This window comes from Apis florea, unplaced genomic scaffold (genome assembly GCF_048593485.1).
Source record: "Apis florea isolate Af1SG1 unplaced genomic scaffold, ASM4859348v1 contig_3696_pilon, whole genome shotgun sequence".
NCBI lineage: Eukaryota > Metazoa > Arthropoda > Insecta > Hymenoptera > Apidae > Apis > Apis florea.
The window spans coordinates 771,066-786,763 of record NW_028256809.1 but is presented as its reverse complement, the minus strand read 5'-3'; the positions used below and the strand labels follow the sequence as shown (position 1 = coordinate 786,763).

The window sequence follows — 15,698 nt, the reverse complement described above, 5'->3', positions numbered from 1 at the left end:
TGTTCGATATTCTAACAAGTTTGTGGTTTATGAAACGAATTTTTTTTAACTAAACAATTAATAACAAAACGTAAGAAAAGTACATTACTACAAACTGTAAATTGGCTCACCATTCAGTGGTTACATTATGAACGTAAAAAACAGTTTGATATTTTTTATAAAATTAAGATTTGTGGATGTTGAATTTGAAATATTACATATTCAGCGTGCTTGGTGTGGCAAGCCATTGGAGTTGAAAAATATAGTGCAGGAAAATTTATATCCATCTGTGCATTCCGTTTCTGCGGTCAATCAGAAAGACATGTTAGATTTGTTGAAATTTATCCCTCTAATTCATCATGCATTTTTTCAAGCATTAAAGACCAGTATAAATGAAGAAACTGGTGAAGAATCCAGCAACAAATTTTCTTTAATACATAGTATACAGCAAACTTGTAGTGCAAAATAACATTTGTGTAACTTATAATTAATTTAATAACTTATAATTATATTAATAACCATAAGGCATAAGTCATTTTTTCATAAAAAAATGGTATCACAATTCAGTGAATGTTACTATTGAAAATGTTACTATTGAATTTGTTTACTATTGAAAAAAATATGGATTTTATTTTAAGTTACAATGATATAATTATTATTCTTTATCTGATTACAATAAAGTTATATTGTGTATTTAATTTTTTATGCGATATTATATGGAAGTTCAATTTCTACAATATTAAGAAAAGGGACTTAATTCATTTGTTAACTAAGGGGTTCAAATGGTTTTTGCTGATTGTTCCTAAAAATAATCGGCTCAAATTAATTTTTTAATTTATTATAGTGTTAGCTAATGATGAAATTAAGAAACCTCAATAGAGTCTCTGTTTTTAAAGACTCCCATCACTAGAGATGAGAACTTGTCGAGACTGTCTCAAGATTTTGAAAATAATAAACGGATATAAAAATACAAATCAATTTTTATTTCGGTAATATAAAAAAAAAAAAACTAAAGAAAAAAATAACAAATATTTGTGAGAACAAAGTCATTTTCAAAAGGATACCATAAAAAGAAGAAGAAGAAAAACAAGAAGTACTCCCATCATGTTAAAAATGAGTTCATCTTTGAATTTATTGATCATCGAGATAATAGAAAACTTAAATTATGAATACAGATCCAGCTTTAAATCTTTTGAAAACAGATCATGTTTCTAAGATAAATTTCATCGACATAGTTTTTTGTTAAATATAAGAAAGTTCAAGAATGAAGAATATTTTTTGCTGAATGAAAATTGTTTTTTAAATATTAATTTCCTTGAGAAACAAATATCGATTAGATTTTTCATCTGGAAAAATCAGAAATTATTTTCAAAAAAAAAAAAAAGAAGAAAAAAGAATCGAAGAAAAGATAAAAATAAAAGAAAAATTCCTGAATATTTAAAAAAAGCACTGTGCACAAAAAGTATGATAGAATGGCAGAAAGTTAAATTTTGAAAAATTATTTATTGAGTTACGAAATTTTCGCAAAAGAAAAGTTGGGAAATGCAATATCGTTCAATATAAAATTAAAACTGAAGAACACTGATTTATTAACACGTTCGTCGCCCAACGTGATTTCGATGAGTTCCTCACGGAGCCCAAATGTTGCTGGTTCGGAAAGCCAGACCAGAGCGGCACAGTACTTGTAAAGCAGTCAGGTCTGGCCTTTATTTTCAACAATTCGGATACCTCTATTAGCCTAACAGTAATTTATGAGCGGGCATGGTTTTCTTAATGCTTTCCAGGTTTTTAATTTAACAGATACCAGGCAATGGCCACTTTACAAGTCACACTTGTATGCTATGTAATGGACCATCGTGAAAGCGCCGCGACAGTTTTTAATCGTGAAGGAAATGATGAAAAAAAAATTAATAGAAAAGTCGAATAGTTCTCCGAATAGTTTGAACTTGTTAAAAAGAAAGACAGTTATCGGTTAAACCAAATTATTACTTTTATTTATTCGAGAATAGAAGATATTTTTAACATCTTATCTAATTCTTTCTGACTTCTTACTATTGATTTCCAAAGTAGCAGATTTGAATGGACGAAAAAGATTAAAAAAAATTGTTTTTGTGTGAGAATTGGATTACAGCATTTTAGAATAATGTATTAAAATGATGTTCAAATTCTATAATGTTATATTTAAATGTTTAATGGATATCACATTGGTAAATCTCATTTGGAAAATCTACTTGCTACTTAAACAATAATCTTTGAAAAAATATTTGAAAAAAAAAAAATTTAAAGAAAATATTTTTTGCATCAAATAAATTTATTTATGAGTTTGAAGAAATGTATTTTCTTTGCAAAAAAAAATAAGATACTTGTCGCAACGAAAGAAGAGATTTCAAAATTAAAAATATTTAGAAATATTATTCTAAAAAATATTCATCGATTTAAAAATTTCTTAAAACTTTGTACTTATAACAAAAAGTTTGTCAAGAATTTTTAATTTGTTTACAAAATATTTGCATTGCTTAATTGAAAATAAAATGCAATATAGTTGAATCAATAAATGTCAAAAGACATTCCAAGATATAAAATTGACGCTATCTTCCGTTTTAGCGTGTTTTTTAGAAGATGGTAAATTTATCATAAATACAGATACGTCAAGTTTTGGAATTGAAGCAAGAAGAGCGAGAAAACTTATTTTTTGAAAACATTGAAAAAAATTAATTACTATATAATTAAAAAATTACTAACAATGAATTCGAATGGCGAATAACAATGGCGAAACATTTTCAACGTTATCTTTACAGATAGAAATTTTTGTTGAACATGGACTACGTAGCTTTATTAATGGTTGATGTTCAAAAATATGAATAACTAATCCGATGGATAAAGCCTCTATAATAATATGACTGAAATTTAACATCATAAAGGAGAAGCACTTATATAATCAATGTTTTGTCAATAATTGCATCGAAATAAATTCCAAGAATTGTATATGGCAAGAAGAAAAAGATAGATATAAGAAGAAAGAAAATAAATATTTTCTCTATATTGCGAATGATTTATGAAGTTTTAAAATTTAAACAATTAGAAAATAGCCTAGTTGAAAGAAATCGAATTTATATTTAACAAGAAAAAAGAAAACAAAAAACCAATCTGATAAGACGCTTATTTTATTAATTTTTAACTTATTAAATGTGAAATATTGAAAAATATTGAAATGTGTGAGATTTCCTGAAATTAAAATAAAAGGATTATTATTTCGAAAATGAGAATTGAAAAATTATAAAATGCTGATACTACTGGTGGTATCTTGGAAAAAAATGAAATTTAAAAAGATACCCGTTCATTATTTATCAATTGAATTTTAGAGTAAACAAAATATTATTGAATCATATACATTAGCAATTTTATTGGGTCCCTTATTGACAAAATATAGAAGATTGATGTTGATGTCGTAATATTTGTTGAACAGAGAAAAAAGCAAAAACTCTAAAAATTTATAATTTTGAAGTTTTAAAAGCATTCGATATACATTAGTACTCGATGTATTCGTCCATTTTTGAAATCGAAAATCAATGATCATCTATTTTGCAAAATAACTTAAAATAAAATCTAGTCAAACTACAATCCCCAAACTTCTTTCTGAATACATTAAACTGTTATAGAATGTTTCTGAAATTCATTGCTATCAAAGACAAAATTTCGAATCAAAAATTTTTTAAGAATTCTGACTTGAAGGACCAATATTCGCGAATAGAACGCGAATGAAAAATGACTTGTGTATGTGACTTAATTGAATGTTTGTATAAGATAATGTATTTTTTTAATGAATAGATTTTTTTAAACAATTTACTTGTCTTTACTTGAATCTTTTATAATAAATAGATGATTCGATCATCAGAATACAGCCAGTATTTATTAACAAAATTTGAAAATATTTTTTTTGTGAAACACTTTTTAAAATTATGGAAATTATGATGATAATGTTTTGAAGATAACAGATCTAATAATTATTATAAAACAAACATCTATAAAAAAGTAAAAAAGTACAAATTTATACAAAGGTTTATCCTAATATAAACGATATAAAGGCCAAAATAGAAATAACTTGTATTAGCTTCTATTTTAAGAATTAGTGAATTAAATTTAATCATTAAATAAATATAAATACTTCAGCTTTTATCTTTCATATTCATGAAAAACATCCAAAATGAAAAAAATGTAAATTCGTTTTTATTATTGAAATATATTTGAGTGAAACTTTTTAATAGTTTAATAATTTTTTTAATAGTCATGCGTACATTTTCATTTAATGTAATTCATGTTTTTGAAATATATATAAGCCTCAATTTAATCTATTAAATTATTTATATTGTCTTTAGATTCTTGAATGAATTCTCATGAAATTGCTTTTTGTTGAAGATTAGTTAAATTATTAAATTATTAATTAAATTAGTTAAATAGTTTTTTTAAAAATTTTTTAAAAATTGAATAACGACTTAATGTAATTAATTTTTCTATAAATGGATTTTCTATAACTTTTCTGTACAAATCATGTTAAAGTCATTGATTTTTTTTTAATGGAATTATATAATTTTTAATATAGTGATTGATGCACTTCTTTATTTTCTACTAAAAAAATATTAAGCTATTTATACAAAAAAAATTAATTTGGCAATTAATTTAGAAGATATATTAATTTTCTAAAATTTGATGTATAAAAAATAAAGAAATATATGAAAGATTTTATATATTTCTATAATAAGTTATACTCTGAATTTCAAAATGAGCTTTTCATTTAATAAAAAATGAAATATGTTCCTTATGCATAAAGAATTTATATTATATTAATATTATAAAATTCATTTTTTATTTTTTTAACATATAAAAATGATTTAACTGGACAAAGAAATGCCAATCTACTGATTGATTGATTATAATATATTGATAATAAATTCAATATATTTAAAAAAATTAACATCTATTGACTGAAAATTTCAGATTTACTTTTAAATCACATAACATTATAACAATTCGTATTAGAAGAAAATAATTCTGTATCATTCCATTAGACAATATGTTTATACAACATTCTTTGTATTGTATATTTTATTTTTAAAAAATGTATATTTGTAAAAATTAGATATTAAATCTAGAGATTTTTATGAGAAAAAAATGCTATTTCCTCTTACCCAACAATGAAAAAATATTTTTTAACGATCATTGTGGAGTATATATCATTTATAATATCATTTCAAATCACATTCATACTTTTTTTGCAGTTCATCGATCAGAAAATTATTATAGTATTAGAGATTAAGAATTACCTATAAATTAATAAAATAATAATTAAGAATGTGAAACTTATATTTAGGAATAAATTAATGTATTGAAAAATTTTTGAGTACATAATAAAGATAAACTTTAAACGATAAATAGTAATAAATGATTTTGTACTTTCTCGAAAGATTGAAGTAAGATTATATATATATATATACGAAGTCAATGAATTCGTATCAGAATAAACACTAGTTTACAGCTAAATATATCAAATCTAGTAAAATATAAGAAAAGAAAAATTATTTTAAAATCTGTTTTGAAAACCATCCATTTAGAAAATATTTGTAAATATAATATGTTCTCAAAAAAGTAAATCTTATTTGAAACATTTTTTGAAACGAATTATATTTTGGAAAATAATTACATGCAAAAAACTTCAAATCGAACACTGAACAAATCAAATTAACAAAATAATTATTATTGATATAAATATATATGTATGTACATATATCATATGAAATTTGTAACGTGAATTGTTATGCAGCACTCATTGCATCTGTGAATTTTAGCCGAAAATAAGAAGTTTTGATTAAGATTAAAATTTTATCAATCTTATATATTTTATAATATATACCATTAATATATACAATTCTTACAACTTTAAATTATTATCTATAAAATTATAATTATTATGAGTATGTAGTAAGACTTTATTGTCTTACAGTCGTTGATATATTTAGTGTTTGAAGATGAAATTTATGATTACTATCCAATCATCTCGACAATTTTAGAAAGTTAGATTTATATTCATATAATTTTATTCAATATTTTGATGTGAAAAAGATCGAATCTGAATGGTGAGATTACGACGAAGTTGAATACTATGATGCACGGTAATTAATCGTTGCAGTTTAATAATTGCAATTGTATGAACAACTACTAGTAAAAATCGCTTGGCGTTCAGAATCAACTAATTGCGGCATCACTATTCAGCTCGTCTATGTATCGTAACAATCATGATTGCGGCGATAACGAATATTATAATTGGCAGATGATTTATCAAAGATACATTAATAAAATGTATTGTTATTATGTCCAAAGGCTTAATAGAACTTTTAATAGAATAAAAATATTTGTTAGATAGAATGATAGTAATACGAGAAAAGATTAATATTTCAGATTGATAGTTGAGAGCGAATTTTGATATAGTTAAATAATAAAAAATGCATAGAAAAGAGAGATTAAGAAAAAAGAATTAGAATGCATTTTGGAATAGCATTAATGGAGTGCGCGAGAAAAAGTTTTATAAGAAAATAATATAGAATATTTAGAACAAAGTATTGGAAAAAATTATTAAAATTATTATTATTATTTTATTGATTTATTTTTATTACATTTTATATATATTATTATTTTTATTAATTTATTGATTTTAGGAATTATAATAAATTATATTCTTTTTTCTTGATCTTTAAGTGAAAATAAATTGAAAATAATATCTTTAATAAGAAAAGATTTTATATAGAAATCATTTTTGAATTCCAAAATCGAAATTCAATTTTTCGTTATATATTAAATATAATATGTATTAAATATAATTATATAAGATTTGCGTAATGTTATAGAATGAATTTAAAAAAAAAATTTCAATGTGATAGAGAAAAATGAAATTTTCAGAGAAATTTATGGTTAACAAATACGGATAGCTTGATTTGGCACTGAAAACTCACAAAGTTTTTAAAATATGAATAAACAATCTTGAACATTAATGAGGCTTCGATTGATCGCATGTTGGTTATGCAAGTTTGTTTAAAGAAAATAGCGAAGAAATTTATTGGAGCTAAACTATTTAAGGATGTACTCAAAATAATGAATTTATAGAACATAAGCTCATCCTATTATTTATCCTAACAACAATTTTAAAAAATGTTTTCTGTATTCCAAGAAACTATTTCAATTTTTAGAAACATTTCGTTCTGAAAAATTCATTGCGATTCATTATCGAATTGTCTTTGAACGAACGAATTGTCTTGAATTGAACGAATGAATAAATAAAAAAATTATTATAAGTAATTTTAGGAATAATATTCTTGAAGTGATTAAATGAAACAATGACAGAGACAAAAATTATATGTATGCTATACAATTTTATGATTACGATTATCAAATTAATAGATAGAAGAAAAAAAGAAGTATTTACTTAATAATTACTTATAAATTTTTTCCATCAAGGATAATCTAATGAGTGAAGAAAAGTATATTAAATTTAAATTTTTAGAAAAAAGAAAATTAGAAACAATTTTCTCTAATTATTTCAAAGTTGAAAGTCATATGAAAGAGCTAACACAATTTTTTTAAAGAAAATATAGTAAGTAGAATCAAAAGATATTGTATTTTTTGAAGAAGTCGTGTAATATTTTCCTGGATATCAGGAAGAGGACAGATATTAAAAGGCTTTGAAAATTTTTTTGAAACAACAAAATGGAAAAAAACAAAAGAATTTCAATATCTTCATTATTCCGCAGAAATTGTTTATGCAGCTTCTATAAAACTTGGAGAAAAAGGCCAGAAAGCTACTATAAAATTATTAATAAAACACACATATTCGCTAATTACATCTTCCACGATTTTAAAATATGATAAATTTGAAATTGTACAATCACAAATGTCATCAGAAGAAGCATTATCTTTAATAATAACTTTGGATTTATCGAGAGAAACATATAATAATTTGCGTTCGTCAACTAAAATGCATAAACATCAATTGTACCCATTATATTATAAAATATTAATAAAACGAAACTTTATCGAAGAAGAAATTTTTATAAATGAACAAAAATGTGAAGTAACTTTATAAAATTGTTTATTAAATAAAAAATAATAGAAATAATTGACATTTTTGTAAGATGATTTAATTTTATTTTGTAAGTGGGATTTCGACGGAAATTCTAGTTTTACAAATTATAAACAAAAATTAGAAACAAATGAATTTAATGATAATGGAAATCTTTTTATTATTTATATTGTGTTCTATTTCGATTGATATGTAAAAACACTAATTCCATTTTATGAAAAAATTTTATTTGTTCTATATGTTTTTGGAGATCTATTTAGATGCAGTAAATGAAAGAAATAAATGAATTATCCAGAGAAAAAGAATTATATATGACTAAACAAATTCAAAATTTACAGTTATATTTTGTAAAAATAAAAAAAATAAACTTTATTTTAATTAGAAAATAAATAGATAAATATATATAATTTTTAAATGCATCCATATTTGTAAAACTAAATTTTTGAAATGAATTTAATTGGATTTGTACAAAAAAACCTATTCAAATATAAATTCAATCAATTATCAATTATATGCATATATTCGTTTTTTCAAATGTTTATTCCACATTTTGACTAGAGTCAACAAGAAAAAAAATTTATATTATTTTATAAAATAAGAGGTCAATTTTTGAAAAAAAAAAGAAGATAAAAAACAAGATTTCAACAAAATAGGAATTATTATTATAATCGATATTTCAAAGCAAAGATATGAAACAACAAATTATGGAAATACTGCCAGAAAAATTTTATAATATAAATTAATTTCGAGAGATATAACTATAAAAAAATTTAATGTTATTGTATGAATAACATAAAAGAATTTAAAAATTATTGCTTATTAACTGCAGAAAAATACCACAATTATAGAAATTGTACTATATAATATTATGATTTATTTCTATATACAAAATATTTATTCATGGAATAAATATCATTCAAGATAATATTTAGTAAATAAATAGTAACATAGGAAACATTACACACGAAAAATATTATGACAAATAAAGAGCAACAAATTAATTTTAAGTTCAAATCCATATTTAAATTCTTTTTCACAATAAAAAACCAAAAAAATATATATATAAGATGAAGATATATTAAATTTGATATTTTTATCGGCAAACGAATAAATCAAAAAATGAAACAAATTTTAATATTGAAGAATTTGAGATATAATATAATGCTATATAAAATATAATATAATGATATAATTTAATAATCATTTATTATTATTAATTTAAATATATTATAATAAATGATTTACATTGATAATTTTTTAAAATCTTAATTTTAACGAATAATATACTAATATATTATTATTATTATTATTATTATTATTATTATTATTATTATTATTATTATTATTATTATTACTATTACTATTACTATTACTATTACTATTACTATTACTATTACTATTACTATTACTATTACTATTACTATTACTATTACTATTACTATTACTATTACTATATTACTATTACTATTACTATTATTATTACTATATTACTATTATTATTACTATTACTATTACTATTACTATTATTATTATTATAATATATTTACAAGAATCATATTTTAAATCAAAAATCTTTCAAGAACTAATAAGATTGCTTGGAGTCAAGAAATAGGGAATAATCCTGCTAATCCTCCAAAATTAATAAAACAAGATATCTAATATTTAATAATATTTATTGCAGAAAATCATGATTAAAATGAATGGATTTCATTATTTTTTGACATGCCATAGCATGAATCAACACAATTATCACCAGCGATGATTTTGCGTGAACAAAATCTGCGTTTACTCACAATAGAAAAGATTTTTTTTTATTAAACAAAAGGATAGCATAAAATATACTGAAAAAATAAATAAGAAAAAGATTAGAGATTCTTTATTAAAATAAAAAAAAGATTGAAAATTTTCTCAGAAAAATGAAACATGCTATGATAACCGTATGAATTATGAATTTCTTAATGAATTTCCAAAAGAGAAAATATGATTTGAAAGTATCATATCAATTACATAAAATAAAAAAAAAAGTCCGAAATTACAATCATAATGAAAAAGATCATGCACAATTATACTAAATTAAAGATATAATTTATCGAATACGATATTCACTAAAATAAAAATAAAAAGACAAAATATAAAATTGTATACGTAAACCGATTGGCGAAATATGAAGGCGATGAATAAAAATACTAATTAAAAAAAAATATAGTATTCTAATTCTCGTTTAAAAAAAGAAGGTTTTCTCAGATCAGAATGTAAATTAAAAGTTCTTAATTTTTGGCAATGGCTTATTTTCCATTTTAGAGGAAATGATTTCGATAAGGAAGTCAAGAATGGATTCTTTTGCGGGAATGCCCTCTCGGATCTAGATCCAAAAAATTGTAACAAGATTTCATAACATGTGGAGATTTAACAACGATTTAAAATGATAGATGAAGAGCTATATTGAAACTTGGTTCATTTTAAGAGAAGTGATGATATTCATCTGATATAACAGGAATCCTTTTGATAGAAAATACACTTTAGAGAGAGGATTTAATTGTAAAAGTTTGAAATCTATCCGAGAAAATATCAAGAAAGAAGAATGTAACTCAGAAATAAACAGCGAAAATTCAAATTTATTGAATTTGGGAAAGAATATAATATTTGGATATCTTGCTCATGGCATGATTTTTTTCTGGAACATATATACGAATGTCGAAGTATTAGTTATCTAAAAAAAAGCCACTCAAATATATAATAAACTTTTTCAGATACAAGTTAGAGTTGATACAAGACAAATAAATCGAAGCCATTATATTATTTGAAATTGAAGTGAATGCTCAACTGTTGAAAAATATTCATCTTTTTCCAAAAAAAAAAAAAATAATGTTAGACTCATGATCATACTCATAATCATAGTGAACCATGAATGGAAAGTGATAAGAAAGTTGTCAACGATACCAAAAATATCGATTTAATACAATTATTTTCTGGAATATGAAGTAAAATGCAGTTGTTCCCTATATAAAAATTATATTGCCATGTAAAATATTGAAATGTAATAATAGAACATAAACTAATAGAGAGTAAGTTTTTAGACTTTCCTAACATATAAAAAAATCATAATTTCTTGATTACTTTTTTATACTTAAAATCTTTATGATTACATTGTTATTATAAAGATTTATATATATCTATATTTATAATAGCAAACTTTACTTAAAATAAATATTAAAAGATTGTTAAGAATTATAATATTAATTATTTAAAATTAAATATATTACTATATTTTATATTTTATATTATATTATGAAAAAAATAATTTTATTTTCCATCCTAGAATCTGATCTTTGATAACTATTTTTATAAGAAATCAATTTATAATTATTTTTAATTAAAATTTATAAATATAATTAATTATAATTATAATCAATTAAATAATTACAATTATAGAAATAAGTATGATAATTTTAATTTATTAATTAATATTTGAAAGACATATTTTATAATTATAATTAATTACTTAAAAATTATAATTATTTTCATCGTTCAAAATGGAGAAATATATTAGAATACTATAATTAAACGTTCATTATTTACATACAAGTTAAATTATTATTATATAATTATATATAATATATCTACATTATTTATAGTGGAACTCTTGAATTTAATATTGTTTCTGATTACAATCTAAGTTATTGTTATTTATTTATTTAATTATACTAAAACCATTGAATATTTTTTTTAATTTAAGTCAAGATTTCAGTATATGATGATATCTTGACAGTGAGTTAAGTATTATATTTTGTTTTCTTTTTTAGCGGTTCTATAATTCCATAATGTAATTCTTGATTTTGATTTTTACTTATTTTATTTTTATCTTAATCTTGTATTATTTTATTTGAGCGAGTTAATTTTTAATATAAAATTATTATAATTTGAAATATATTTACTAGTATAATTTTTATGCATACTTATTAGACTATTTTGTATTTTAGGGGAGTTTTGCTTAATTTCTTTTAATATTTTTTGATTCTTTGAAATTAATAGCATGTTTATTTTTAAAATTTTGCTTTTGCATCATTTTGATTATTCCATTTATTTATGCTAAAAATTGGTCTTTATTGATTTCCTATCTATTTCAGTAAAATTATTTTTATTTGTTTATTTTGAATTCTTTACATTTTTGTTTAATTTTCTGATTTTGACTACAGATTGTTACAGATTTATTCATTGTATTTTCTATGTTGTAATTTATTTGAAATCTTTTGAAAATTTTTTTTCGTACAATATCTTTTTATTTCAGGTATTCGTTTTGAAATAATAAATAAAAGCATTTCTTTGATCTCTGATTTTCTGATTTGATAATATCCTTTTTTATAGAATCAATTCTTTCAAAATTGTTTTGAGTTTAATTATTTTTTTAGCTATGAACAAGGTTTGTCTATCTTGATCTTTGTTTTTTTCTTTTTTTTCAATTATGATATAAGCAAGAGGTATTTATTCAGATAAGTGTAAATATTGTAAAGGGAAATTTTGTTATCATTTATTCGTATCCAAGCTTATCAAATCATTGCTTTTTTTCCTTTTAGATCGCTTTCAAATTCAAATGTTTTTGTTTTGTAGGTTTTCTGTTAGAATTTATTATTATGGAATTTATGGTTAGTACAATTCATGACATTTAATTAATCAATTTTCAACTTATCTACTAAAAAATTTAATAAAAAGAAATTGTTATTATACTTATTATACAAATTTTATTATATTACATTATACTTCTACATTACATTAAATCATTATATTTTATTTATAATAAAAATAAAATAGCTTTTTTAATTCTATTTTAATATTATTTTTTTATTTTTTATTATTCCTTACTTATTTCCGAATCTTTCGTTAATAATATTAATCTAAAATAATTTGCATTTTTATGAAAGATAGTAATGTTTTTATTTTCATTCAATCATTATATTTGAAATGATTAAAATTATTAGGTCATAATCTATATATACATAAAAAATAATGTATACATAGATACAATAGACTGTCGAATTTCAAACATAATCTATTCTAAAAAATGACTTAATTATCAAATTATTTCAATTTTAAATTATCTTCTTTGAAATACTGTAAAGTAAATAAATTTATTCCAAATATATAAAATTTATATAATATAAAACATTTTATTACATTTTCTATTTTAAAAAATATATTAGTAAATAATGATAAAAGAAGTTCAAAAATATTTTTATTTACAATAGACAAAATTTACAATACAAAATAGACAAATATTTTATAATAATCAATTAATTAATAATTTCTATTTATAATAATTAATGAATTGTGATTCATTAACATTATTTATTAACATCATCATCATTGGAATTTTGTTTTAAGAGATATTTATTTAATATTAAGATAATTATATAGAAAAGAGTACTCTTCACCGATTTCAATAAGTTTGAAATATATTTATTATTTTGAATAAATTTTTCTTATATATTATATAAGAATATATAATAAATATATATTATCTTATATATCTTAGTTCTTTTAATTTCAGAAATATTCACAAAAACATTTCTGATATTATTTTTTGCTATTTTGAAAATTGTTTTGAAATATTAATTTAATTGTTATTAAATTGATTAAACTGCATAATACTTATTTGCACATCCTTAATATTTTTATCAAAAATATTTTCAAATGATATCGATCTTTGTTCAATTTTATTTTTTAGATTTTATGGCTTAAATTTTAATAAAATTTTTTTTTATATGACGCTTTGTTTTCGTAGATCATGTTTGAAAATTTTTTAAATATAAGTGAAATTAACTAATTTCTGATTCGATACGAATAAATTATTAATAAATGATTATTTTACATATGAAAATAAGCAAAAAATGTAAAATAAAATTTTATTATTTATGTCATTTATGTTTTTTAAGAAAATCAGAAATTTAATATATAATTAAGGAGTCATATAATTGATATATAATTAAAATTCAATTTCCTTGAAAATTAATTTTTAAATGAAAAATGTATTTTTTTGATTATTTTCATATTTAGAATAACTTTCTATCAACAGATCATTTATATCCTATAAAAAATCAGTTAATTTCATTTGTATTTGAAAAATTTTTGAACTTGATTTACTCGAAAACAAAGTCTTCCATGTAATTTCATTATTCTTTATTTTCATTTTATTTAAATATAAAAAATGTAAGCAAAAATCTAAAATTTTTTCTTATTTCAGTTGTATTTAAATTTTGAATCTTTGTATAATCTTTGTAGAATCAATAATATAATCAAATTATTTGAAATGCAAAAGTTTATGTCTTTAAAAAAAAAATGAATTTTGTCAGTTAATAATACATAAAAATACAAATACATTAAAATATATTAAAATATATATATATATATAATTTTTATTTATGTTATCTATGTTATGTTAAAATAAACAAAAATAATTTAAACATATAATTTTTTTTCTTCTCTTCGTTTTATTATTTAATTCTTGAATGAAATAATTTTTTACATTATTTTTTATTTGAAAAGTTTTATTATATTTTAAATATTTTCTAATTCTATTATTTGTTTGTATAAAGAAATTTTATTTGTTGTGTAATTATTAACATAAGTAATATGAATGTTTTTCTAATAAATTGTTTGAAATAATAATAATAATTTTGAAAATGTATTTACATTATAAAAATTTTTGGATTCGAACTTAAATTTATGTTATTTTGGATAAAATTTAATTCAAATAAAATATTATTTTCGTATATTATATATTTATATTTATATTGTTTTTCACAAAATAAAATTATTTTTCTTATGTTATTTATAAAATAATAAATTATTTGAAATAATTATTTTAAATTATTTATTCATAATGTTATTTTATTTTAAATGTTATAAAATATATTTAATACTAACAATAATTGTGTATAATTTTTTTAGAAAAAATAAAAAAATTTATAATAATATGTAAATTAATACTAATAATACTAATAATAATAATATGAACTGTAATATGTAAATAATACTAATAATGTGTAACAATAAAATGCAAATTAAATAACGAAAATATTGAAGATATGAATAAATAGAAAAATTATTATTATAAAAATGTTGGGTAAGATAAAAATTCCACCAGAGGTGGAAAATTTTAATATTGATTATGACTTATGACCTTCATTCATTGTTTGTTAAGCTTAATGAATTCATTAAAATTTAGTTTGTCACTCTACTTTCAATAGTATAGTTCATAATTTCATGTTATTATTACAGTCTTTGAGTTCTTATTGAATATATTGTCAGTTATCTTTTTATTGCAATTATTCTTTAATATTTTTTTAAATATATCTATTAAATTTATATTATATTGTGAAATGTTATACAACGGGTATGTAATTTCATTATATGGAATATTGTATATAACGAAATATATAATAAAAATATATATTATATATTTAGAATATTATATGTTTTCATATTTAATAACTAATGTTCATACATTTCTATGATTATTGAATTAATGAAGAGATTAAAATTGTTCTTACGTGTTCTATATATTAGATATTAAAATTTGATATATCTTTACATT

The 15,698-nt window shown here is 20.4% G+C and overlaps 2 protein-coding genes across 4 annotated transcripts in view; both read left to right on the top strand.

Moving 5' to 3' along the window:
• Positions 1-15,698, top strand: part of sax (type I BMP receptor saxophone) — a 54,960-nt gene that overhangs the window by 23,906 nt on the left and 15,356 nt on the right. The gene's annotated exons all lie outside the window — the stretch shown is intronic.
• The window catches only part of LOC105736802 (uncharacterized), a 42,355-nt gene that overhangs the window by 24,246 nt on the left and 2,411 nt on the right, over positions 1-15,698 (top strand). Inside the window, exon 1 of one of the 3 annotated variants that reach the window (XM_086914608.1) lies at positions 9,789-11,172. The exons of 1 other annotated variant lie outside the window; for it this stretch is intronic. Coding sequence is in view for 1 of the 2 variants with exons in the window: in XM_012493155.3 (XP_012348609.2) it covers positions 15,484-15,497 (14 nt within the window). In the remaining variant the exon portion in view is untranslated. Of the gene's footprint in view, positions 1-9,788; positions 11,173-15,324; positions 15,498-15,698 lie in introns of those variants that run through there. One more of the 3 variants, XM_012493155.3, reaches the window with a different exon arrangement.